This window comes from Caloenas nicobarica, chromosome 2 (assembly GCF_036013445.1).
Source record: "Caloenas nicobarica isolate bCalNic1 chromosome 2, bCalNic1.hap1, whole genome shotgun sequence".
Classification (NCBI taxonomy): domain Eukaryota; kingdom Metazoa; phylum Chordata; class Aves; order Columbiformes; family Columbidae; genus Caloenas; species Caloenas nicobarica.
This window is the reverse complement of record NC_088246.1, coordinates 148088611-148114817: the sequence shown is the minus strand read 5'-3', so window position 1 is coordinate 148114817 and position 26207 is coordinate 148088611. Positions and strand designations below refer to the sequence as shown.

At 34.0% G+C, this 26207-nt stretch overlaps 1 protein-coding gene across 4 annotated transcripts in view; it reads left to right on the top strand.

The window, feature by feature from the left end:
• The window catches only part of CSMD3 (CUB and Sushi multiple domains 3), a 647755-nt gene that overhangs the window by 480536 nt on the left and 141012 nt on the right, over window positions 1–26207 (top strand). For all 4 annotated transcript variants that reach the window (XM_065630191.1, XM_065630190.1, XM_065630189.1 and 1 more), the window contains one exon: window positions 17003–17119. In XM_065630191.1, coding sequence (XP_065486263.1) covers window positions 17003–17119 — 117 coding nt within the window. The remainder of the gene's footprint in view (window positions 1–17002; window positions 17120–26207) is intronic.

The following is a 26207-nucleotide window of genomic DNA, read 5'->3' as shown; positions in this document are numbered from 1 at the left end:
GTTCCTGGAGTTATTCTTCCCCAGGTACAGGACCCTACACTTGCCTTTGTTGAATTTCATCAGATTCTTCTCTGCCCAGCCCTCCAGCCTCTCCAGGTCTCACTGGATGGCAGCACAGCCTTCTGGTGTATCAGCCCTTCCTCCCAGTTTGGTATGGTACCACCCTTGCTGAGGGTGCACTCAGTCTCTTCATCCAGGTCATTGATGAACAGGTTGAACAGGACTGGATCTAACAATGACCCCTGACCCCTGGGGAACCCCACTAACTACGTCCTCCAGTCAGACTCTGCACCATTGATCACAATCGTCTCAGCTCTGCCACCTAGCCAGCTCTCGATCCATCTCATAGTGTACTCATGGAACCCCACACTTCCTGAGATTACCTATGAGAATGTTGCGAGAGACGGTGTCAAAAGCCTTGCTGAAGTCAAGGTAGACAACATCCACTGCTCTCCCCTCATCTACCCAGTCAGTCATACCATCATAGAAGGTTATCAGGTTGGTCAAACATGATTTGCCCTTGATGAATCCATGTTGACTAGCCTGATAAAGTCATTGGACAATTTAGAGGACAGACACCTCTTTTAAGATCTCATGGTTCTTGATCTTTCACTCAGAAGCTGCATGCATAACTGCTTTTTTTTCTGATGTCACACTCTCTTGAAGGAACAGTACCTTCCAAAAGAAAACTTTCCTTCTAGTTTTTAGGCATTCACTGGAACCCTTTTATTATATATGGGTTTTTATATACTGAAGAGTAGCTGTCTGCTAACAGAAGTTCATATAATGCATCACAAATTTATCTAACACACATTTGTGTACTCCAGCCAATGCAGAAGTTGTTTCGTTGTTATGAATTTAGGCTACATTTCCTTCCCTATTGTACTGCACTTCATTTTGTATTTTTCTATTGTTTTGATAATCAATTACTAAGTTGATTGTTTAAAACTTTACTTATGGAGAACGGCAGGAAATACACTGGTTTGGTTCATGGGTTAATTTTTAGTAAAAGATATATTCAGATATTAAGCTATATTTAGAGTTACAATTGAAAGCACATCTAAGTAACTGAAGGTCAGAGAACATTACAGTGATATTTTAATTACCCTCAGTTCAAATATTAGTGATTCAGCTAACATCTTTTTATTTCAGCATTAAAAGTATCAAATGACTAGAGAAACAGCTGGCCTAAAACAGAGCAGATTTTCTCAATAAGAGTAATGGGTTTACAAATCATGGAATGAGGGGCTGGCCACTTGGGAAGAATATAAGGCTGTTGTTAAGGGATGTAGGGAGGTAACTAGGAAAGCTAAGGCCTCCTTAGAGTTAAACCTGGCAAGAGGGGTCAAGGACAACAGAAAGAGCTTCTTCAAATACATGGCAGATAAAACTAACACCAGAGACAATGTAGGCCCACTGATGAATGGGATGGGTGCCCTGGTGACAGAAGATACAGAGAAGGCAGAATTACTGAATGCCTTCTTTGTCTCTGTCTACTCTGCCGGAGGCTGTCCTGAGGAGCCCCGTACCCTTGAGGCCCCAGAGGAAGGCAGGGCAATGGAGGAGTTTGCCTTAGTTGATGAGGACTGGGTTAGGGACCAGTCAAGCAATCTGGACATGCATAAATCCATGGGTCCAGATGGGATGCACCCGCGGGTGCTGAGGGAGCTGGCTGAAGTCATTGCTGGACCACTCTCCATCATCTTTGCCAAGTCTTGGGAAACGGGAGAGGTGCCTGAGGACTGGGGGAAAGCAAATGTCACTCCGGTCTTCAAAAAGGGTAAGAAGGGAGACCCAGGCAACTATAGACCGGTCAGCCTCACTTCCATCCCTGGGAAAGTGATGGAACACCTTATCCTTGGTGCCATCTTAAGGCATATCAAGGATAAGAGGGTCATCAGGGACAGTCAACATGGCTTCACCAAAGGGAAGTCATGTTTGACCAACCTCATAGCCTTTTATGAAGACGTAACAAGGTGGATTGACAATGGCAGAGCAGTGGATATGGTCTATCTTGACTTCGGTAAAGCATTTGACACCGTCTCCCACAGCATCCTCACAACAAAACTGAGGAAGTGTGGACTGGATGATCGGGTAGTGAGGTGGACTGCAAACTACCTGAAGGAAAGAAGCCAGAGAGACGTGGTCAATGGGGCGGAGTCTGGTTGGAGGCCTGTATCTAGTGGAGTCCCTCAAGGGTCAGTTCTGGGACCAATACAATTCAATATATTCATCAACAACGTGGGTGAGGGAATTGAGTGTACTATCAGCAAGTTTGCTGATGACACCAAGCTGGGAGGAGTGGCTGACACGCCAGAGGGCTGTGCTGCCATCCAGCGAGATCTGGACAGGCTAGAGAGTTGGGCGGGGAAAAATTTAATGAAATATAACAAGGGAAAATGTAGAGTCTTACATCTGGGCAGGAACAACCCCAGGTTCCAGTATAGGTTGGGGAATGACCTGTTGGAGAGCAGTGTAGGGGAAAGGGACCTGGGGGTCCTGGTGGGCAGCAGGATATCCATGAGCCAGCACTGTGCCCTTGTGGCCAAGAAGGCCAATGGTATCCTGGGGTGTATAAGAAGGGGGGTGGTTAGTAGGTCGAGAGAGGTTCTCTTTCCCCTCTACTCTGCCCTGGTGAGACCTCATCTGGATTATTGTGTCCAGTTCTGGGCCCCTCAGTTCAAGAAGGACAGGGAACTGCTGGAGAGAGTCCAGCGGCAGGGCCACAAAGATGATGAAGGGAGTGGAGCATCTCCCTTATGAGGAAAGGCTGAGGGAGCTGGGTCTCTTTAGCTTGGAGAAGAGGAGACTAAGGGGTGACCTCATCAATGTTTATAAATATATAAAGGGTGGGTGTCACGAGGATGGAGCCAGGCTCTTCTCTGTGACAACCAACAGTGAGACAAGGGGTAAGGGGTTCAAGCTGGAACACAAGAGGTTCCACTTAAATTTGAGAAGAAACTTCTTCTCAGTCAGGGTGACGGAACACTGGAACAGGCTGCCCAGGGAGGTTGTGGATTCTCCTTCTCTGGAGACATTCAAAACCCGCCTGGACGCCTTCCTGTGTAACCTCACCTAGGTGTTCCTGCCCTGGCAGGGGGATTGGACTAGATGATCTTTTGAGGTCCCTTCCAATCCCTAACATTCTGTGATTCTGTGAAATGTGACAATAATGTGCTCAGAATGTAGCCAAATTGCCTTTAATGCACTCAAATTGGACAACCTGGGAGGAAAGGATGTGAAAAAACCTAGAAGTAGTTATTGATTTTTTATGGGGAACTATACTGAACTGAGGAAGCTCATTGAAATGAATTTGAAGACAACAGTGAAAAGTTATTTACTAGTGACCTGGAAATCATGTAGAAATACCAATTTAGAGTCTCACCAATCAGAAGCAAAACTAAAAGTATCACTAAAAGAAGTGGTGAAACAACACACTCAAGGAATCTATTATAAATTAAAATAAGTATGCCAAGAAAATTAAATCATGTTCAAATAAGGTTAGTAGAAAATGTGGCCAATGGGGTTTTGAGAAACAACTTTACAACATGTGAACCTAATCTAACCCCTAAAACACTTTTTTGGAGATGAGAAAATTAGGAAACTTATTGAAGTATCAACAGAAGTTCAAGGTCAAAAATATATTCAAAGAAAATATAATTGCAGACAAGCTAAGTAAATTATGATGTTATCTTTGTTATGATGTTATGTTATGTCATTATGTTATGTTACATTACAATATGTTGTTATGTTACTGAGGCTACCAGAGACATCCTACATGAGAACCATTCCTTTGGCTCTAAGGAACTTTGTCAAAATGGAAGCAGTTATAGAATAGATGTTGAAGAAAATCAATAAACAGAAACATAGCAAGTTGCTAGGGTGAGACAGTCTTTTCTGTGTAGTTCTGAAAGAGCCTAGATATGAAGTGTTTGAAGTACAAATGTTGACTGAAAGGTTCAGTTATGGAAGATGATGAATGTGTCAAAAAACTTCCATGATGAACAACTGGCCAATTTCCACAGTAAGAAATTTGGTAGAGTTTAGAAAAAGGAACAGATGGTTAACATGGTTAACATTTTGAAGTAAAATTAATACAACTTTTGAAGAGGAATATGGAGCTTAATGGGAAGTCTGAGAGCTCAACAAGCCTATGAATGAAATTAACAACAGTTAGTTTTATCATTTAATTTAATTTAATTAAAATAATTTAATCATTAAATTTTTAAAAACTTTCAAAAGATTTCCAAAATGAAAGGTTATATTTTAAGGGAAATGTAATACAATGTGTTAGGATTAATATTTGATTACAAGGTAAGAATTGGAAGGTGTTGGTGTGATGGTAGGTTTTATGTTATTTAATTTTTTAAAAAAAATGCTATAAAGGAAGCTTACTATAAAGATCCCAGACACATTTGTGTTGGGAACTGTGCCATCCAATACAACTTCACATAAAATTGAGATGACAAAGTTTACAGATATCACAAAATTTTACTGCATAATCAAATCTAAAGCCAACTGCACAAAGATTAGTCCTCAATATTGTGTGTCTAAGGAGTAAAATGTGCATCCATTTCACTTTTGTTAACTGCAGGATAAATGCTTATAGAAGGAATAACCCTAAGTATAGGTATATGATGATAGACAATTAACTTTGACTAGTAAGGTAAATTACCTTTACAGATTAACAAAATTCTAGCAGGATTATACTTAAAGATTTTTTTTTTCCCTCATAGAGCATCCTAGCTCATGAGACATATTCTGATGAGTCAGTGTTAACACTAGAACAAATAAATATGACATGAAAGTAGTGTTTGCTTCTTGCCTTCAGATATAGGAGAGTTTACTTCTCAGAGCCCAGAGTTCAAGGAAAAATAAAATTTATATTCTCAAATGGAATCCTTAGTACAAGAAAAAAAACACGCAGTCTTAGATTGCTGAGAAGTGCAATTAAAAATACTTTAAAATAGCTTAATCAAAGTGCCTTAAATCTGTCTTTCTGTTACTGAGAAATAGATCTGTACCTTATGCCTTCTTCAACTCAGTGATTTGAAATGCAGCAAATAAGATTCCCTGAGTTTCTGATTATGTCTTCCATACACACAAAAATAAGCAACCTTGCTTTGTTTTTGTCTTACGGCATCCCTAGGGATTGAGGATTGCCTCAATTAATATAATTCAAAGATTATTAAAAATCTTAGCAAAAAAAAGCTGTTATGATTCCTCTTCTTCAGAAAGTAGTTATTTTTTTGTGTATCAGTTCAATACTTCATTTTAACAGAATTATCAAAGATATTTAAATATTTAACTGTGCAGTTTAACTTCCATAGGCTAGTCCTGGGCATGTTCAGAAGTGAAGGCTATTAGCTAAAGATGTAGATAAACAATTAAGATGTTTCATTATACTCTAAACAAGATAGTGATTTTCCAGCATTTGCTTCATGTGGATAACATGTATGTTCCCCTGCATTTCAGTCCAGCAAGTTGACTGAATTTAGAATTATGTTGCAGCTATAAAGCTAAAAACTACAGTCACCAACTAGGTCAAAAATCATGTTATCTCTAGTGATTGTTTTTCTTAAACTAATCAAAAGTATAAAATAGTAGATTTAGCAGGGCTCAAAAGCAGTTGTTCCTTTCTAAATTTTTAAATAATTTCTAACCAGCACAGTTAATTGCAAATCTATCACATGCAACATATTGAATTCGTTTTATATTTGAAATACAAGGGATTAAAAGGAAGGTTACAGAAATCAAAAGGAAGGTTAAGTAAAAGATTTTAGGTACTCCAGAAATTATTTGAAGATGGACTTAAAATTTTATTTAAAATCTATGTGGACATATGAGAGATGGACAGGATGTTCATCTAAATGTGTGTTCACATTTGCAAAATCACATTACTGCTGTTGAGAAACTCAACTCTGAAAGAAAGGTGTTCTTTGGATTCTGATGAAAACTGTGACTCTGGAGTCTTTCCAAGTCTTGTTGTAATTTTTTTATATACTTGGAACAGAAACTGTCAGGACTGTGTCATTTTAAACCATTACCTCCCTCTTTTTCATATACTTCTTCTTCTGCCTCACCTCCCTAGCATATCTGCTGTCCTAGACATTTGCTTTCCTTACATGTACCCAAAGCTTTGGATATGCATAGAAAATTAGAAACTAGAAATTTAACTTTTGCAATCTTGCTTTAAATATAATCAATCATTGAAGAATTAGCAAGAGATACAGTACAATCAGAAAGTAGCTACACGTAAAAGAAGTAAATAATATGTTCAGCCAAGAAGTAAGAATTTGAAATTTTTAACATTGAGGAAATTCTGAGCTTCACTGTTATCTGAGAGGCCCCATTGACAAAAACAGCCATTCTTAGTCATATAAATCTGTAACTAGTGGTTGAAATGCCTTTATCGCCTTTATATGTGCTGACATGCCATACTTTTTTTCAAAATCTAGGAGAGACACTACTGGTAATGTCAGAGTAATAGAACTGGCTGCTACAGAAATTGGTTTTGTTGTTGTTTTTGTTGGTTTTTTGGGGTTTTTTGCTTGTTTTAAAGGTCTATCTTGCATTAACATTCTATTTTATATTTTTAATCAATACTTGTGCTTATATACTGTTCATTCCGTAGACTAGATATTTTGACTACTGTTTATTTTATTTCTAACAGTTGTATCTTATCCTGTTTTTCATTCTTGTATCTCGTGAATTGGGTCCTGGTTCCTCACTTTCTGGGATGAATTAATTATTATTTTTGTTTCCACTGTGAATGTGATTATACTTATGGATTGCATTTGGGATTGTTCTTTTTCTCTCGTGTGTCTTTTTCAGTCTGGTACTTCTTCGACGTTTTGGTTAGTAGTTCTCTGGAGTGGGAATAATTGTATGTGTTTTTCCCTCTGCTGCTCATAGAGAGTGCCTAGATTACTAAACATCTGTGTATTAGAAACCTAGAATTAAGAAATGTGAACCTGTGGCCTCTTCTACAATAACCTTAAAAGACATTTCTTTTGCCATTTGAGAGAGACAGGCACTTGCACGTGTATATCCCGAATACTACAGGATGAGATGAATCATCCTCTTGGGAAATCTGTTTCTTTTAAACTTTATCCCTTTATAGATACCTATCTAAAAGCAGCAATGCTTTGCTGCTGTCGTTTGCTTGGATTATTTGTGCTTCAGTATATTTCTTTTTCTCTCAGTTGTATTATTGAATTGTCATATTTAATTTGTTACTGCTTTGAGAATGACCCTACGTAATCTTTGAATTAACTCAGATATTTAAGTAATTGAATTGAGGTGGCTGTTACTACTGTTTGTATTTTAATCTATTTTCACTTTTAACCACAGAACTGTGTCTATTAGAATTAGTATTGGTTGGGGTGTACCATGACATTTTATTCTCTAGGAAACTTACTAGTTTGACTTTTTTCTCTTAAGAACAGTTTGTTATAGCAAACTGATATTCGCTTTCTAAGTGTCAATCCAATGGTAGATTTAATTACCCACAAGTCCAGTTGAAAACTGAAAGGCACAATCATTTAAGGAAGGCATTTTGAAAAGTAGGGACTTCTATCTTCTTCTGTCTTCTTAAAATTAATTTAAAAGTCTGTGTTGCAAACATAAACAGCAATGATGATAAAAAAAGCTGAGGCTGATCAGATTACAGTGACTTCAGTTAATCATTAGTTATAGATCTCAAACTGAAAGTGAAATCTATTAAGTATTACTGTTGTTTCCTTTGAAACTGCTGATTTGTGCACACACTTGAAATATGGGAAAACACTTGGAAACCTAAGGAATTACAGGGTTTCATTCTAATATTGTAACAATCTCAGATAATAGAAGAAAAAATCTTATCCTTTGTAAAAATTGTGGTCCACTGCAAGTACTAGAAAACTCTTTTTGGTAAAGGGACACTCTAGAGACATGCAGATGGGCAGCATACAACAACATCAAGGATGTTTGGATGAGAAATACACTCGTTACAGCCTCCCTACTCCTAAAATAGAGTCATTATCAAAACAAGATTCAGGAGATTATGTCATTTACTAACTCTTTAGTAATAAGCATATTCTGAGTTCTGTACAGTTCTAAATGAACTGATAAAGTTAGCTAGTTTTCAGAAAGCTCAGAATTTTAACTTTCATCATCACATCCTGTAGGTTTCTTCTTCCACGTAATGAAATGATGTTTTAAGTGTGTCCTTGTCCATTAAGGTTATGGAAGAAAAAAATATTCTCAGTAAGACCTCAACTGCATTGTCTATCCAATGACTTAGAAGCAGTCATTACACTCATCATCAAATAATAGGAATGATTCTCCTTAAACCAAATAAGTACTGATATCTAATATAGACATAAAGAATGCACAGGTAGTAAACAAAGAACACAGTCGCCGTATGGTCTCAAAAAAAAAAAAAAAAGAAAAAGCTTCTGAGTGAAAGAGATTATTATTTCTTGTGAAGAGACCTGTAAATCTTTACACATCTTTCATTCATACTTTCTCATGACTCAATATCTCAGTTCTGCTATTGTAGGTAAAAATGTGTCAAACTTCATTAATCTCTGAGTTATTTTTACTTCTACACATTTCTTTTCCTCTTGCTATCTAAATAGACTTATAAAACTCTGAAATGGTCTCCATCAGAAGGCTCTACTACTGCAAATTTTCTTTTCTTTTATTTTTCATTCATTTATTTTGTTGGTAGAGAAATTGTTTTAGAATTATTTTTTGTTTTCCTCCAGAAGTTCCATAAATAATGTCAAAGATTTGCTGCAGAGGGTTGACTTGAAAAGAATTTTTAAATTTTTATTTAGTTATTGTTTTTCAGCTGTGGAAGCTGTAACTCTGAGGTGCTCTTTCAGAGGAATGAAAATGTACTGAAGCACAGGCTGACTGCAAAGACCAATTCCACCTCCACTTGTTATGAGCAGAGACTGTTTCATTGCAAAGACTTTTAATCTAGCACAAAATATGTTAGTCAACATTTTCTTGTAATAGAAGGCTCCATTCTCAGAGCCTGCTACTCTAACTGCATTTTATTGGCAAAGACTAAATAAAACATTACTTAAATGAAGGAACCACAACCTTATTCATTGAGTGTTTCTGAAGTGAGCCAGACTCCTGGAAATGTATCTCACAGAGTTCTAGTGCATTTATCAACTGGAGCAAGAGATCTCTGGTGCAGTAAGAAACAAAAACGAGTGGAAGCACCTCACCTTGCCTATTGCAGAAAGGCCATGTGATCACTCAGTGTGACCTTTGTGAGCCACATACACTCCCTCCAAAAGTTAAGAAGGATAAATTAGTGCACTAAACATCACTTAAGAGTCTAGGATACTATACCACACTGGAAATTAATTTATGACAGAGATACCTGTTGAATTGTTTTTCTTACAGAAAAATATTTGTTGCATTTTTAGTAGAAAAGTCAAGAATTAAGAGTAATAATTCTCAATAATTTAGCTAGTTTAGATTCAAAATTTGCTAGTGCATCTGTTGAATAGTGATTTAACAAGAAATCTAATTTCAGCCTAATTTCAGGGTTTTTTTTAGTTTTATCAAAAATTATTAATATATTATATTAATATATTAAACATATTTATTTAATACCTGATTATGCTTAACTACTAGATATTTTGACATCTACAGTCTTTGATAACAAATAATTCCTGATGTGTAGCTCTACCCTGACATTTAGAAATTGAAACATTATATAGAATATGATTTTTTATTATAAAAAGTAGGGCTCTCACTTTTCAAATTTTCTTTAATTTTCTTTCTTATACTTTTTTTCTTATACTCTGACAATTCAAATAGTAGCAGAGGATTTTGATTTTATGCTTCTGCACTATACTGTCCATCTAAAATTGACATGGCTTAACTCAGCTGGTACAGGAAGAGAAATATGTCTAATTTCCAGCTAACTGCATTTTAGAAATAGACAATATTTTGGATAACAGCCAATATTATGAAGGAGCCATCAGCTGGGATCACATTCTGCAGCAGAAAATGTGTAAGATTTTGACCTTCTGCCACTTCTCAGTTCATATCTGAAAATTCATTTCAGACTTTCCATAGATTTGATTAAAATGAGTAAATTTAGTAGACCAATTTTAAGAAATGTGATTTCAATATCAAAGAAAACTATATAGAAATTTTTAAAATTGTACACACCACAGTTCGTAAGAAAAAAAAAATGATATTTAATAATCATTAATCATTAAATTGAGAGCAATTTTTTTTTTTTAATGTTAGGCTAAACCTATTCTCCTTTCTACTTTTTCCCCTGAATGTAAAAACATATATTCAACTGTATAAAATCTGCTTCTCATACCTTCAGAAAGGTATATTTCCTTATAAGGCATATTTTCTTGATTATACATCTTTCAGAAAACTTCCTTATTACTTTTTTTTTTAATTCGGGAAGAATTGCCTTCTGGAACTTCTCCCATTTTATACTTCTTTATTCATAAACTCTTTTTTTTCTTTACGAGTTCTGCCTTTCAACCTGAAATACTATCCTTCCTCTTCTAGAAAAAATAAAACAGCCTATCACACCATAACAGTTCAGTTTGCAGTTTTAGTATTGCTAGCACTGAGAAAATGGAATGTAGCCCTATGTCATGCTACAGTCAATTAATATAGATAGATAATAACCAATTATAAAAAGGTGAAGTATCGTCTCATGTCTGCTTAGATATACTTAACCCATTATGACAGATATATATATATATATGTCATTTTCTTCCAGGAACCACCAAAAAATTCAATAACTTCCCAAAAGTAGTTATAAGAATATGTAAAATTAATTGATCTTACTAAAATTGTTGGCAGTCATTTCTTGTCCTGTCATTTATGGACGAAGAGAAAAAATAATTTCTCTAATCTTTATCTCAATCTACCACGAAAAGTGACCAGTCTGTCCATGGTCTGTTTCTTTGCTTTTGGAGACTAAACAAAACCAATCGTTTCAGAAGTTCCTGCTAGATCATATGAGAACCTTCTTTTTTTCTTTCTTTTATTTTCTTTTTTTTCTTCTTTTTTTTTTTTTTTTTTCTTTTTAAATGGCAAAAACTTGATGCGATATTCCTGCTCAGACTTTACCACTCTTGAATGGAGCAGAAATGTTACCTTTTATGTCTAAAATATGAAAGCCTGGCTTAGAAGTGTCTTTGTCTACATCAATGTTGTATCGAAACTCACATTTGATGTTTGATCCTTTAAGTTTTTTCTGTAATATCTAGATAGTTCCTCCTGATTTTGCATTTCTACATTTCCTAATTATTTTTTTAAGTTGCTACTAAGAATTTATCTGTTTGGTTTGTTGTTTTTGTTGTTTATTTCTTTGTTTTTAATATTGTCATAATTTCTCCAGTTTCTGTTAATGATTCAGGCCCTGCTTTAGTAAGTTGCTGAATTTCTGAGGGGATTTTGAGGTCAGAGTTTATGCACTGTTATTCTTAAGTTTTTATTGTATTCGTACATGCATAATCAATTTTATCTACATGACATAAAGCCACGTTGTACTATTTATTTTTAAGCAGTATTCCTCATTGATTCCACTAAGGAATGCTGTTTAAAAGTGGATGGTGCAATATGGCACTGTAATCTGTAATTACAATTAAATTCTATTAGATATTAGCTGTAGAAGCTAGAGAGTAAGTAATCTGAAAGCAGTAGTAGGAATTAAAATCTTCAAGCTGCAGAAAAGATACTTTAACAAAAATATTGATTTCTTCAAAAGGTGAAGAGATCTGAGATTGATTGTCATACTTATGTAGTCCGTTCTTTACAGTTCTTTTACCAAAGTATTTCCTTATGGGTTCTTTCTTTTGGCTAAATTGCAAAGACATGATAGAAAACATATAAGCAGTCAACACACGGCAAAGGCTTTTAACCCTGTGATATTTGCTGGAGTTATACAAAATTTTATTTTACAGCAGTAGTTAGGTTTAGATTACAGGGATCTGTGGTTCTGTAGTGTGATTTTACCTCTCTGCGGTGATCATCTACATTTCTTTTACAACAAGCACATGCTGAAATATGAGAAAAGGTGTCACTGATGATGGTAATGCATTTTATATTGTATTCTCTGTTTACTAATGCATTGCACTAAAGAAAGAGAATTTAGTTCTTTGACAAAGCTGCATGAATACTAATGATCAAAACAGATAATCTTCCATATAAAAAAAGCTTACAAATTTAAGATAAGGACTGGGTGACATGTTGTTGTTATAATAGGGCTTCTTCAAGGACTGCAGGGTGTGCTATTTTACAAGACAAGATACCATTACAATAAACTCAGCACACACAGAAAAGTTAACTTTTTGTCATTAATACTTGATAATGTTTCAAAGAAACAGTGAAAAATACATCAATATACTGATTATTATCACACGCTTACCACAATCAAGTGCCTTTCTCTCCTATTAATGTTCCATTCTAGATCCTGGAAAGCAGGACAAGGGCAGCATACTGAGTAGTATTTTTGTGTGTCAGAGAATAAATTAAAGCAGAAGGAAATAAAGAATATGATGTAGTATTTCAGAGTCTAAGCAAACATTATTAAAAAACACTGGAATATTATATTATTATTTGCCTTTTGAATGCTTTTTTTGTTGGTTGGTTGTTTTATTCTGCAGTACTTTTTTTTCATTCTTAGGGAAATGATGCTCAACATTTATTGAATTTTTTTGGTGTTAGATACAGTTTACATTTGTAAATGTGTAGGTAAGTCTCTCAATGCACAGCATAATAATTAGGCATGTTGTTTTTCACAACTTTCAGTTTTGAAGCTTGTAGTTATTAGGAAATTAAAGAAATCACTGCACTGTAAAACTAATGCAAAGGCAATGAGACCTACATAACTGAAATAAGCGTAAGTGAAAGTCAACAGGTTACATTGTGGTAGTGAGAGTATTATATCCAACCAAACAACTCAATACTAGATACTTTCCAGAGGCAAAATGTGGTGGTTTTTTTTGTTTGTTTGTTTGTTTGTTTGTTTTTTTGTTGGTTGGTTGGTTAGTTTGGGGTTGGGTTTTTGTTTGGTTGGTTTTTTAAATCAAATTAATGTTTTTAATTCACTGTAGCTGTTGTTACCTGTTCCTGGATCCATGTTTGATTTCTGAATAGTACTGTTTACTGATAATCAGAGTAGAATGTTCTCTTCGTGAAACTTCTGGCATTTTAAAGTAAGCATTTCTTAAAGGATCAGGGAGCAAATATAGTCAGTGAAATCTATGGGTTTACTAAAATATCAAATAAACCTCTTCCTCCTTCCTGATACATTAAGAAAGGTGTTGGAGGACAGTCTTGCTGCTAGAAGAACTAAATGTTTTATCACCTAATGATTTATGAAGTTAAACATTTTCTCAGATTGCAAAGGTCAACTGTATGCTTACATCTTGATGCAACTTTCCTTTATACTACTTGTTTTGGAGATCCAGGAGTGTGAAATCTTGTGAGGATAGTCATTATAGCAGCAGTTGGAAAATGAAGAGACCATAAGAGAAAAGGAAAACTCAGAAAGAGCAGAGTGAAAAAGTCCACAATGACAACTGAGTGAAAGATATTGCTATGAAATACGCATTGCAAGTATTTTGTTATTGCTGCAAGTTAAACTTTATGTGTGTCAGAGTGACAAATGGTTAATCTCTAAATCCAGTCAGTACTGAGCATGTTGTAGCATAGGCTGCAGGTAACTCTTTTGAGAGACTTTGCACCTAAAGGAGCCCTGCTGGAAGTCCTGCTTCCAGCCTTGTACTATGTCTCTTGTCCTCTTATGTGACCAGATACGTGCCCGCTATATAATCAGTGCAGATGTATATTGCTTTCATGGGATTCAGTGTGTGAGAAAGATTTTTAGCTGTTTCAGAAAATGTGTCATATAAACATTTTAATTTGTATCAATTGTAAAAACAAAATGGCATTATTTTCACCTTTTAGTGACACTGAAGTTGTTTTAATCAGACCCTAGTAGTAATGACAATGATCAGATTTTTGAAAGTGCAAAAATGTATTTAGTATTTTTTTAACTTACAAAAATTGCTGGGTTTAATCACTTTTAGAAATCTATGTGCATTTGTCAATGAAATTATTTTGTGTGATTATTTTTATACCAGCTGTGATAATACTACCTTTCAAATACTGTGAAATATTTTGGCTAGACATATACATTGCTAAATAAAAATTCTACCTCAGAGAATCAAGAACACTTTGAAAATGTACTAGCTTTCTAAAATTCTTGTGTATAACACAAACATAATTAGTTTCTCTGTTTTCCTAGATTTGAAAAAGATGTCGTGGTGATAGGATATTAACTCAAAAGTCACTGCTGATTTTAGATACACAGCTATTAATAACAGTAATTTGTAGTGTAAGACATTTCACTGAAGAAAATAAAACTTGCAAAACTTGCAGTAAATTTGATTTTTGTTCGAAAAATTAAGCATGTGATATAAATATATAAATTTTATATAAATAGAAAAAATTATATTTCCCATAAATTAATTTATGGGAAAAGTATGTTTGTTTAAAAGAATCTGGTTTTGTTTTGTTTTTAATTTTGTTCTGTATTAAGCATACTACTAGTTTTGTAAAATCACAATTATCTTGCTTACCTGCATAAACTGTACGAATAAGAGAGAATAGGGTTATAAAAAATCCAGGCTTTAGAAGTAATGGTCTACTATATGCTGAGTATGAAATTAATTGTTATTAACTTAAAGTGTTGATATTGTCTGCTATTCCTTAAAATGCTATTAAAAATTAAGGATGAAATTCTGTCCTTTTTTTGTCAATGGTGTTGACTTCAGTGGAATCATAGTTTTACCCACATTTGCACATTATTGTACCTCTGCTGATTAGAGAAATATAATAATGACATGGGTGTTGGAGTGGGACAGTATTATTGGTCTTTGCTGCAGTAACTTCTTTGTTCAACTTGCAAACAGTAAACAAGGAAATAGGATTAGGGAGAAGTAATAAGCTTTTTAGCAAATGTTTCTGTAGTTTTAGTGCTTTTGTTGCTTATGTTCTTCCATATTCTCTTCTGTTTCATCCAAAATCAGTAATAGAAAATTTTGAGTACTTACAAGCTGGTTAAACAGATCTGTTGTCATCAAAAATATTTGTCGCATTCAGCTAGTGAAGAGATTCTAGTTTGTGTTTTTTCATATAATTCAAGGCAAGTAAGTCCCTGGATGTGAGGCTCATCTAAGACTGTTTCCTCTTGGCAAAAAAGTACCGATGATTCTATTATCTAAATATGTTTTCATGTATTTCTGATGTTTGCATGTATTTCTAGTATTTCACATGATGGTGGTTTGAGGGAAGACACTGAGATGGTTCTTTTAACAATAAAGAACAATATTCTGTGTATGTATGTTAGTCTTAGTGCTTACTCTGCATCTCGGAGTGGGTCCTTACCAGTAAAGCTGCTCTGAGCATCGCCAAGACTAGGTCCTGTTCTGGATCCTTAATGATTTGCTAATCTCTAATGTATGTGCCACATCTACTACATGCACACACACACGCACAAACAAAAGTCAAGATACTTCATTTGACCTATTTCAAATACCTTGACTTTCATGTTAGCCCATTAAATAATTTACAAATTGTACACGCAGACTGGAGAAATAGGTGCCATCTGCTGCCATTCCAGGTACATAGTCTGTCAGACTCTGCAGCTAGACCATACTGAAAGGAACCACTGTTAACGCAAATTACAGAAATCCATGCTCAAAGCAATATGTGGCTTTAAGTTGCTAGCATTAAAATAGATGTTCTTTTCATGGTATACTATAAATTTTATGTGAATTACCTAAAAGTAGTCTTAAAATACATGATTTTTAGCTATACTAATACATAGCTTGTGTTTAGTGTGGCAAGTAATGAGATCATATCTTCTGAAATAAAAGTAAGAAAAACATATTTTTCTTATTTAATATAATTCAGAATATATTAATGTTTTGAGAACATACCATAAACAACAGATTTTTTTTTGTGCTTAGCAACTGAAACATTGAGTAGTTCTAATTTTGGAAAGTCACTTATGTCTCAACAGAGGAAACAAATTTGATAAGTAGATATGTTAACATTAAACTGATTAAAAACGTTTTAGCATCTGAAGTATTACAAGACATATTTTAAAGAGATGCCATAATCTTGACAATAGCTTAAACTATTAAATTTCAAAGTGTTTATGAGAAGCAAGTAGTAGACATAGGAAAACATTAATGTTTATGATTGTTTAATATAAATTCACCTGAACAACTGATGAAGAAAAGGAAGAAAAAGCACTATTTCTTGCTTGACAGTTTTGAATAATGCCAAATACTAACTTCTGTTGTTAACCTTAGAAAAATACATTGTTGTAGCAAATAGCATTGTTATTTATCTGCCATTTTCTCAAGTATTATAGCTATTAATGGTAGAATAAACATGATGTTTGTGTGACAAAGAAAAGTGTTTGCTCACAACTTTATATGCATAAAGTTATAAGTAATTGAGATAGAAATAAGGTGTACATCATGTTCAGTCAAGGAATACTGACTTTCTTATTTGAGTAGTCCTATACATCATTTTGAGTTATGAGTCTATTGGCATGAGTAAGAATTTACTAGTGTGTGGAAGGGCTGCATAACTTATACCTTTAACAGAGTATAAAGCATCATACAAATGAATAATAGTTTTTTATGCTGTGAACAATAACATACTGTGTAGAAACCACATCATTATTTTATTAAGATGATTGATAAATGGTAAAGAAAAACAATAATTGATCTGTAAAACTGCAGAGAGCCATCACTTCTCTATTGATATATGAGAAAGTTGCACATACTCAGTACTTCACAGGTATACAAATTTAATCTGGTGTAGAAGTGTAATAAAATTTACTGTAATAACATATACCAACATACAACAAATCATTTCAAACTGATTTTTTTTTCTGATGTTATATTATTCAAAACTGATTATCTTCACTTTCTAGCACCCTGTGGAAGCAGGTCAACAGGCTCTGAAGGCACTGTATTATCACCAAACTACCCAAAGAACTATAGTGTTGGTCACAACTGTATTTATTCTATCACTGTTCCTAAGGAATTTGGTAAGTAGATCTGATCTGACTTGTATCTTTTTGTTGCTTGGATACTTTTAACAATTCTGGATAATTTGTGTGATTGTTTTTATATTAAACACATTAATGTGAAAAAGCTGTTTTAAACTGATATTTCTGTTTATACTTTTAATCATTTTTATCATACTCTCTTTTCTCAAAATACTTATATTTGCCATTATCTTTTGAAATTACTGTTGTTTATTTAATTTTGTCTCACCATGACAACCAACATGTAGCTTAGAATATTGCTGTGATGCTAGCCAAATAGTGGTACCAGTTAAGGTTTCTTCTCACCCAAGACTATGCACCAAGGCTATAGAAAGTGTAGCACGGCTCCAGTAAGTCCACATAAGCAGGGGAAGCAACATTTGTCTTAAATGTATGGTAAGATTGCTCTCATAATCCTTGTCCTCTCTGCATCATGAAGCAATGTCATAGTCTTTCCAGAAGAATGAAATTAGAGCAGCATGTGTCTTTCTTGCTTCTCTGGATTCCCAGGTCCTTCACCAAAACTTTACTCCCATCCTAACATTTTTTTAAATCACTAGATGAATCTTTTGAAGATGTCTCCTATCCCACAAAAGGACAGGGCTTTTACAGCACTGTTTTATCGCTCCAGATTTATGAACTGTTTTATATCTCTTTACTATTAAACAATGCCTACGATATGGCTGATAGTTTGTTGTTCACTTTGATTCCTTGGTAAGCAGTTGCCACATACTGAGTATCATTTGTTCTTTGAATATCTGTGTTTCAGATTTGTGCTTGGAAAAGTAGGACTTGAATCTGACCACTGCTCACATTTCAATTCATCAAATAACAGCTGCCTGGGAATGAGGATTAATCTTCATTCCTGTTGATTCTGCAAATATTTAATCCAAATTAAAGACAATTCCTGAATTGCTGTGTATCCATCTGCCATACTCACGATGACTGAACTCCCTTAATATCCAAATAATTTGTTCTTATAGCATAGAGGTTCATAGGCTACTACAAAATAAACAGGTTTTTAAAAGTATTGCTTCCTAAGCCGTGGGAATCTCTACTTATTCCTCTAGAACATTCAGAAAAAACTAAACATATTTACACAATTCTCAATTTATTTCTATTAAGAACTGTTACAAACATATGCTTTTGACTTAGCTAATTTGTTTTAGATACACTGGAAAGAGCATGTCCTTCCATTTCCATCAAATATGATACTTCTTAGTTTATGACACAGATGTCAACATGTAAAGAGTTAAAATTACCACAATAAAGGATTTAAAATGTAAATGTACTTCATATCTTTGACATTCTGGATAGAAAGGTAATTTTGTGATTTCCGGAAATAAAGACAGAATTTCCAAAACAAGAGATGGAAATGGGCAAAAATCCCACTGTTCTGCGTAGTTACTTGGAATAATTTGACAAATACTCTTTTTGTTTATATACTAAGCATGTTAAGAACAGTATTAAGAAATTCTGTTTGACCCATTCAAACTGTTTATAAAAAAAAAAAAAAAAAGCTGATACGAAGAAGGAAAATCATGGTTTACATTAGCCCTGCCATGCAAGGATTCAGTGACATACTGGGGATATGATTATAATAGAGTATCTATCTTTTCTCTCAAACTTTTTGGATGTCTTACTTCTGGACAGACCTTTGTTCTCTTTCTTGTGTTTAAACATCATATTTTGACAATTACACCAGGTACCTGTAGAATATGTCATGGAAATATTTAAATCACTTTTGTGAATAAAGATAACATGAATGCCTGTGTGTTGAAAGAGAAAGGCCTAAAACATGCCAGGCAATAGCCATTCAAAAATTATGATGGCATGACACATAGAATAGGCCAAAACACATGTATCTATTTTAGCTAGTTTTATTTTAATGATAATCCTAAAGTGGGGGGGGAGCAAAATTCCTTGCACACCAAAACTCAAATTTTAGAATACAGATCTTTCTTTGAATTATATAGTAATGCATTTTTTTTGTAAGTTATTGATATGGGCTTTTTTCTGAACCATGCTCTTTCACTAATCTGTTGTTACTGAAATTATTCCAGTAACAACCATTAAGAAAGTCAAAGTAATTTTGATAATTGATTTAATCTAAGTCTTCTACACTCAAGATAACTTATCTCAGTCTGAAATTTTAAGGATTCGTGTAATAAATGAGTTTTATCTAATAACTTTCATCTCTGTCTCATCACAATATATTAAAGTACCATTGCAGGGAAGGATAGCCATACATTTTTAATGCTGAGGTCTTCAAGATCAGTTTTAGGAAATTATTACCTGTAACTCTATTATGTTTGGTCCTGATAGAAGACATTGCACTAAGAAAAGTGTCTTCACTTGTGGTGCTTGATATGGATTGTGCTGGCCTTTGTGGATGAAGACACCAGATTCCATCTTGAATTAATTTGCATGAGCATCATGATTTTTCAGAGATTATTCACAGGAAATCAGCTTTTTGGAAAATGAAGGAATACTCCAGGAAACCTGCTGGCATAAGATAAAATAAAGTCATTTTCCTAAAGAAAAGAGCAAAACTTCTTCTTCCATAATCTTCCTTATGTCTCTGACTCTCAATGTGAAACATAGCATTCAAATATTTACTGAATGGAACCTCTTCAGGAATGATTTTAGCATCCAATACAGTATATGAGATCTTGTAACAGAGCACAGGTTTAAAAAAAAAAAAAAAAAGCTAGAACCAGGTCAATGTAGGAAAACCCACAAACAATGGAATAGCATATTCAGTGTGTAGAAGGGAACTCATTGGCCTGGATTAGTTTTTAATGCAGTCAAAAGCTATTTCATGTGCAGATTTTCAGGTTCTTAAGACCAAAACCTTTTGGAGAAGTCATTGCAGTGTAGACTTCTTTTCAGTGTTTCATTATTCTGTCTTGTAGAATCACAGTTGCAATATTTCGTACCATGACAGGTTTAAGCTGTAAGTTAAATGATTCATAAAAGCACATGGTATGCCGCAGGCAAAATGTTTTACAAACATGGAAGACTCATCTTTGACACTCTCCCACTGATAATTCAAAATGAAGTAATGATCGTTAATTGTTCAACACAGGAATCCAGTACTGGTTACAATTAAAATGCAGATGTTTAAGATTTTAATTTGTTTTCCTGATGCACATTAATTACTTTGTATGCTCTGCTATGCATAACGGTGTCATCTATACTTCTATTTAAATTAATATTATTAACAGAAAAATAAATTTTCCATCAACTTGCCTCTGCAAGTAGCTTTCCTTTCTGTCAGAGCAAAAAGACAGACTGAACATACACAGAAAGGTATGTAAGTGTGTTTTATGAGCTATACTATCAGAAAATTAAGTATCGATTCTCAGTGGCCATCATAAATACGAAATTTAAATCAAAACTCTTTTTTTTCCTACAAAGAGGCTGAAAAAAGGTATAGAATTGGGACAATGTCTAGTTTCCATGGAGACTGTACATTTGCTTTGCACTTAAAACAATATACTATTTTAAAAGTGACAAGCACTTTATTGTTAAGCATGACATTTTGGGACAAGTTTTCTTAGAATTTGGCCAATGAAGGTAGACCCAGTTTGCTTACTATAAACAGGGAAGTTAAAATGCACTGTTCCCTTCAGTTCCTGAATAACTGACTTGTATTAACAGACACTTTTCTATCCTACAGTTATACCATTTTCAGCTTTTCCTTGCATCTTTCCTTGAATTTTTGTGTTATGAGATAACCTTGAATTATTATAAAGAAGCAATAGAGAGAAGAAACAAATAAAGCCAAACAGCAGAGGTTTGCGATTAGTATTAGCATTAATTAGATCCTTGGAAGAGTAATTTTTTGCAAATACTGCAAAGTACATGTACAACTTTTATTCTGCCAGTACAGACACACATTGGGCAAACAATGTTGTCAACATGTGTTTTCTGTTATCTCACTGCATCTAGAATTGTTAGACAGCTTAAAAGCTGTGTCACACTAGAGTTAGTTCAGTTTGATTTCATTTTCATTTTCATTTTCATTTTCATTTTCATTTTCATTTTCATTTTCATTTTCCTTGTTTAATTTTTTTAATTTTTAATTTCATTTTAATTTTGATTCAATTTCAGACTCCTTTCAGATTTGGGGAAAAAAAAAAACATATATAGGCAAGGACAGATCCTAAGTAGCAGAATGTCCCAATTGGCAACCTCACATTAAGAAAGAATATGAATAGAATGGTATTTATGATAATATTCAGCTGCATTAAAGTAAAACATTTGCTTTTAATAACTTGAATCCATCATCACTGCTATGTACATCTTACTTTCATTTAAGAAATGTGGCAGACATGCATGGATTGACATTTTTAAACTGTGGAGGATTTAAATTAGAAATGGTTGGAAATGTCTGGCTGGATATCTAGCTTTAATATTTTCAACCATGAATTAAGCAATTATTGAATTAATTTGAATTAAATTTGCTGAAGGGGAGGTAGAGGTAATAGGGATTATCTCAAATATCAAAAAGCTACCATAGGCAGGAATCTTATTCTGTTTCCTATCCTCTTTTCATACAAATAACTGGGTCAAAATCAGTGAGACTGCATTGTCCAAACAATAACTACTTGTCAGCAAAATTGAACGAAACGACAAAGAATGCCCAACTGCATAAAGGCTCAAGACACTAGTTTCAGGAGAAAGGGGCAATGATCCAGTTTGTATAAGGTATTTCATAAAAAGTCAGCCTGCCTTTCCTTCCTGAAAAGAGAATGACTTCAAACCCACATGACTTCTGAGAAAAGTGACTTTTATTTATTTGTAAATTCTGAAAAATATTTTTCCCCTGAAAACAGGAGACTATTTGTTTTTGAGAGAAAATATTCTACTTTTTGCAACTGTGTTTGTGAGAATTTGGCATAAAGACAGAAAAGCTGACTATGTCAGAGGACACTTCATTTAAAATCTAAAAACATTTTAGAAAGATGAATCACACATCTAATGAATTTCAATGTAGCATGACAACCAGTTAGGAGTATAGTACTTCAGTTTTTTGATTTATTTTATCAGTTTTCTGAAATATAGAGTGAAAAACATGCAATACTGTGAATACACATACAAATATTTAGTATTAACAATAGGAAGAAATATTTGCTGTATGAGTAAAACCAATAGATGATAGAAAGTTCATGTCCCTTTTCCTTTTTTCTTGGCATTTTTTCAACTCTTTTGCCCTGTTGTCATTTCTCTTTTTAACATCATTCTATTAATGCAAGATTTTCAAAGGATGTTGTACTAGCATTCAAAAACATTATAATGATGTTTAGCAAATTCTTAAAACTGAGCTTGAGAGATCTGCATTAAAAAGTATATGGAAATCCTTTTCTGCAATTTTCTCCAGCCAGCTAACTAAGCTTCATTCAAAAGTACATAACCAGCAGCGTTATCTGTGACATAATTTAGAAACTCTGGCCAGAAGTGAGGCATCATTGTGCAAAAGGTATTGGAAAGACACACAAGTGGTTTTTATGCCAAAGATGACAGAGATGATAAGCCTAATTGGCAAAGTACTCTTTTTGGTTTGTTGGGTTTTTGTTGTTTTTTGTTTTGTTTTGGTTTGGTTGTTCCTTTTTTGGTTTTGTTTTTGTTTGGGGGTTTGGGTTTTTTTTTTAATACATTATCAGTGTGGAAACATTTGCAGCACAGGTGTAAATACTGCTTTATGCTAATTTAGCTCATTGCCAAAATATTGTTTTGATTTCAAAGTTCTCTGAGTGGACTTAACTGTGGTGGGTACATGTCTCTTCATTTAACTCCTTTGTCAAGTTGATTTTGAGTGTTAATGAAGGACACTGAAGGGAGATAAGAATGGAGTTAGACACACTCCAGCCACAATAGAAACTAAATATTCTCAATGTGCATTCAATGTGTATTGAATGACTGAATACGAATTTATTTTCCACTATTATTTTTGTTTAAAAATAAAAAAATAACTGTTTGCTTGAAATGTACAATGCATTTTTAAGGCATGGTTCATTTATTCCTTAAAGTAGGAAGATTGGATAGCTATATACTAAATACAACAAAAATGTGTGGAATCTAGCTAATTGTATGGTATACATTTTAGCAAGAAAAGAATGTCAGATGGTGAGTCAGAAACCTAAGAAAACTTAAAAGTCTAACTTCTGCACAATAAATGGACATAAAAAGCTTAATGGAAAAAAAAATCTTCATCCAAGAGTGCAAGATCTGGACCTTTGGAATCAGATGCAGTGACATGATCTGTGTTTTAATCTGTATAATCCAAGTGGGGATGCTTTAAATCTATGAATGTATTTTGTCTTTAAAAGCTGCCCTTAAATATTGTTGATTTATGTGCATATATGTTTTAGGCTTGCATGCAAAGCAAACCCCTTGGTGGGATATGTTTCCTCTTTGTTTAGCTATGTATCTAACTATAGAAGTTAGGTATCTAGTCTAAGCCATTCAGATGCTTGCTATAATCAGCAGAGATACATCTTCCCATGGCATGATTCATCCCATCTAAAATATCTATCTGCTATTTTTTGAATGAGATAAATTCTTTGTAATGTAAGAGAAACAGCACAGCTTTATTTTATCATATTTGTTCTGGCAGCTACTTCAGGTTAAATGAATTAGAGAACATTGCTGCTAGTGTAACCTACATCCATCCAGTAGTCATGTTGTACACACATAACTTCATGATTTTATCTTGTGAGTATATGGCAAAGCTAGCAATTTCAGATACATTTCAGTTAGTAGCCATTTAGGGGCTCAAGTCTGGATGATTCAAATTAAAGATTTCAATAGTGATTCCTTACGCTCAAATCTTCTAAGTCTGACACTGGAAGTCAAAAAAATCTGTGTCTTATATTTTAAGTGTATATTAGGCAATAACATTCCTGTTTGTTCAAATATTCTTAGATCACATACTCAAGAAGAATTTCAGGTTATGGACTGCATAATGTTAGATATTCTACAGGAATAGGAATGCATGGCCTATAGCCTGTCTATGCAATGAATACCTAATGGATTTATGTTTCCATCTGGAAAAGGAACTGAAAGACAGGATTAGTAATAGGCTGGAAATACTCTATTTCCTTATTATTTTTTCTTATTATTTTCTTCTCCAGAATATATTATAAATGTACCTTAAAGTACTACTTAAAATATAAATATTTTCAGAGTTTTCTATAAAATGAATTATGCTGCAAGAGTTTAGGTTACATATTTAAACTAGGAAATTATTTTCACATTGATGGAACAATTTATTTCTTTGAAGAATATTTTGCAATTTTTTAACAAGGTTATGCCAAAGATTTTAATTTTGCATTGTATTTTAGACACAGAGCAATAATACTAGCTACTTAATTCAGATATGAATAGGCTAATAGCAATATATTCTATATGGAAGATATCTGGTAGATAGTGAATATATTTTTAGCATACTGTTAAATACACGTGAATTATTGTGCTATCTGTTCTCCACAAAATAGCTTGAGATTGTAGTCTAAGATTTTAGGAGAACAAAGGCAAGCATTAGTTGTATAAATATTAACTTCTGATTTGGTTTTCTAATTCATGGCCAAATTTGTGTCATTCAAATGCTGACTATATAATTTAAAGAAGTGCCAGAAGGTCATTTCACATTGCTTGCCACTTATCTATGAATCTCCTAGGTTTATGAGAGACTGGCAGATTGTATGTAAGCAAACTCACAGCTGGGGAGTAATTCATTCATTGGTTCAGTGCTTAATGTGCATGCCAAGTAAGCAGATGCCAATAAAAAAGTTACCATTGGGTGACTTTTAAAGGAAGTTGAAGCTATTCAATGTATTTTTGGAAAGAAAATTTGAAGAGATTTAGTATTTTCATTGCTTAATATGATTTGAATACACTTTTTCAATGCTGCTTTTAGTTTTTTGCAATGAAAATGATTAGTTTTGGCTCAAATCTTAATGATGTTTTGAATATAATAATGACCAATTTAATGCAGACCACTAAATAGCTTAAGCTATTGAGTTTGACTATGAAGATATGGCAACAGTATAGCTGTCTTTTTAATAGCCTAATGACATAGTAGAATGATGATAAGACCACATCTGTGGTCTTCGAAGAAATTAATGACTTCACAATAAGTAAAATAATGTTACTATAAAGCCGATGAATTGACGAAAGATTTCTAAAGATTTTTTTTTTTCCAAGCAGTGTGACTCCAGCTGCTCCAAATATTTAATTATCAAACCTTGTTCACAGAAAATGCTGTTATTAAAAGAGCAGAAATTATTCTGTGTTCCTGATTCTGAATGATAGAGGACAGACTACATTACATTTATGACTTACATGATTTCTAACACATGCTACTATCCTGGGGAGGAGACTGAGTGATGGCAGATCTTGTAAACAATTCTGCTTTATTTTTAGATTCACTTCTTAGGGCAGGATTGAAGTACTTTAGCATCACAATACCAAAAGCTTGCATCATCATTGATTAGGGCCTTTTAACGTAAAGTTATATTAACATGAAGGTGTCATTTTTACTCTTAATCTCTGTATGAGTGAAAAAACTGCTTTCTCACTCTTCAAGCCTGCCCATTGCGGGGTTGATTAGGTGGTGCAAAATTGCATACCTCTAGCCAGCACACTTCTGAGATTCAGGACATCCTGCCCCCTGCCAACGAATGTCTGCACTAGATGAGAGCCTTCCTCATTCCTCACGTTGAAAGGCCACAGACCACCTCAGTATCCACCTAGCTGCATACAAAGCCAGAAAGAGAGCAGGTAAGCTCTCTCTGGAGGGCTTGACTTTTCAAGAATTAGCTAGCCTTTGGAAATGTGTAGATCTACCCTTCATTCCTAGGAATTACAAACACCAAGTAATCAAGGGAAAGGAGTTACGTCAGCATTTCCTGACACACACGAAAAAAGAACCCTTACAGCTTCTGGTTATTCTAGAAATTTTGATTTTTCACATATGACTACATAAAATCCCAGATGACTAAAAAGGCTAACAGTGCTTCTATTTAGAACAAGATATAGTTTTACTGGTAGGGTAAACTTCTTAGATGACAGAAATTAATGA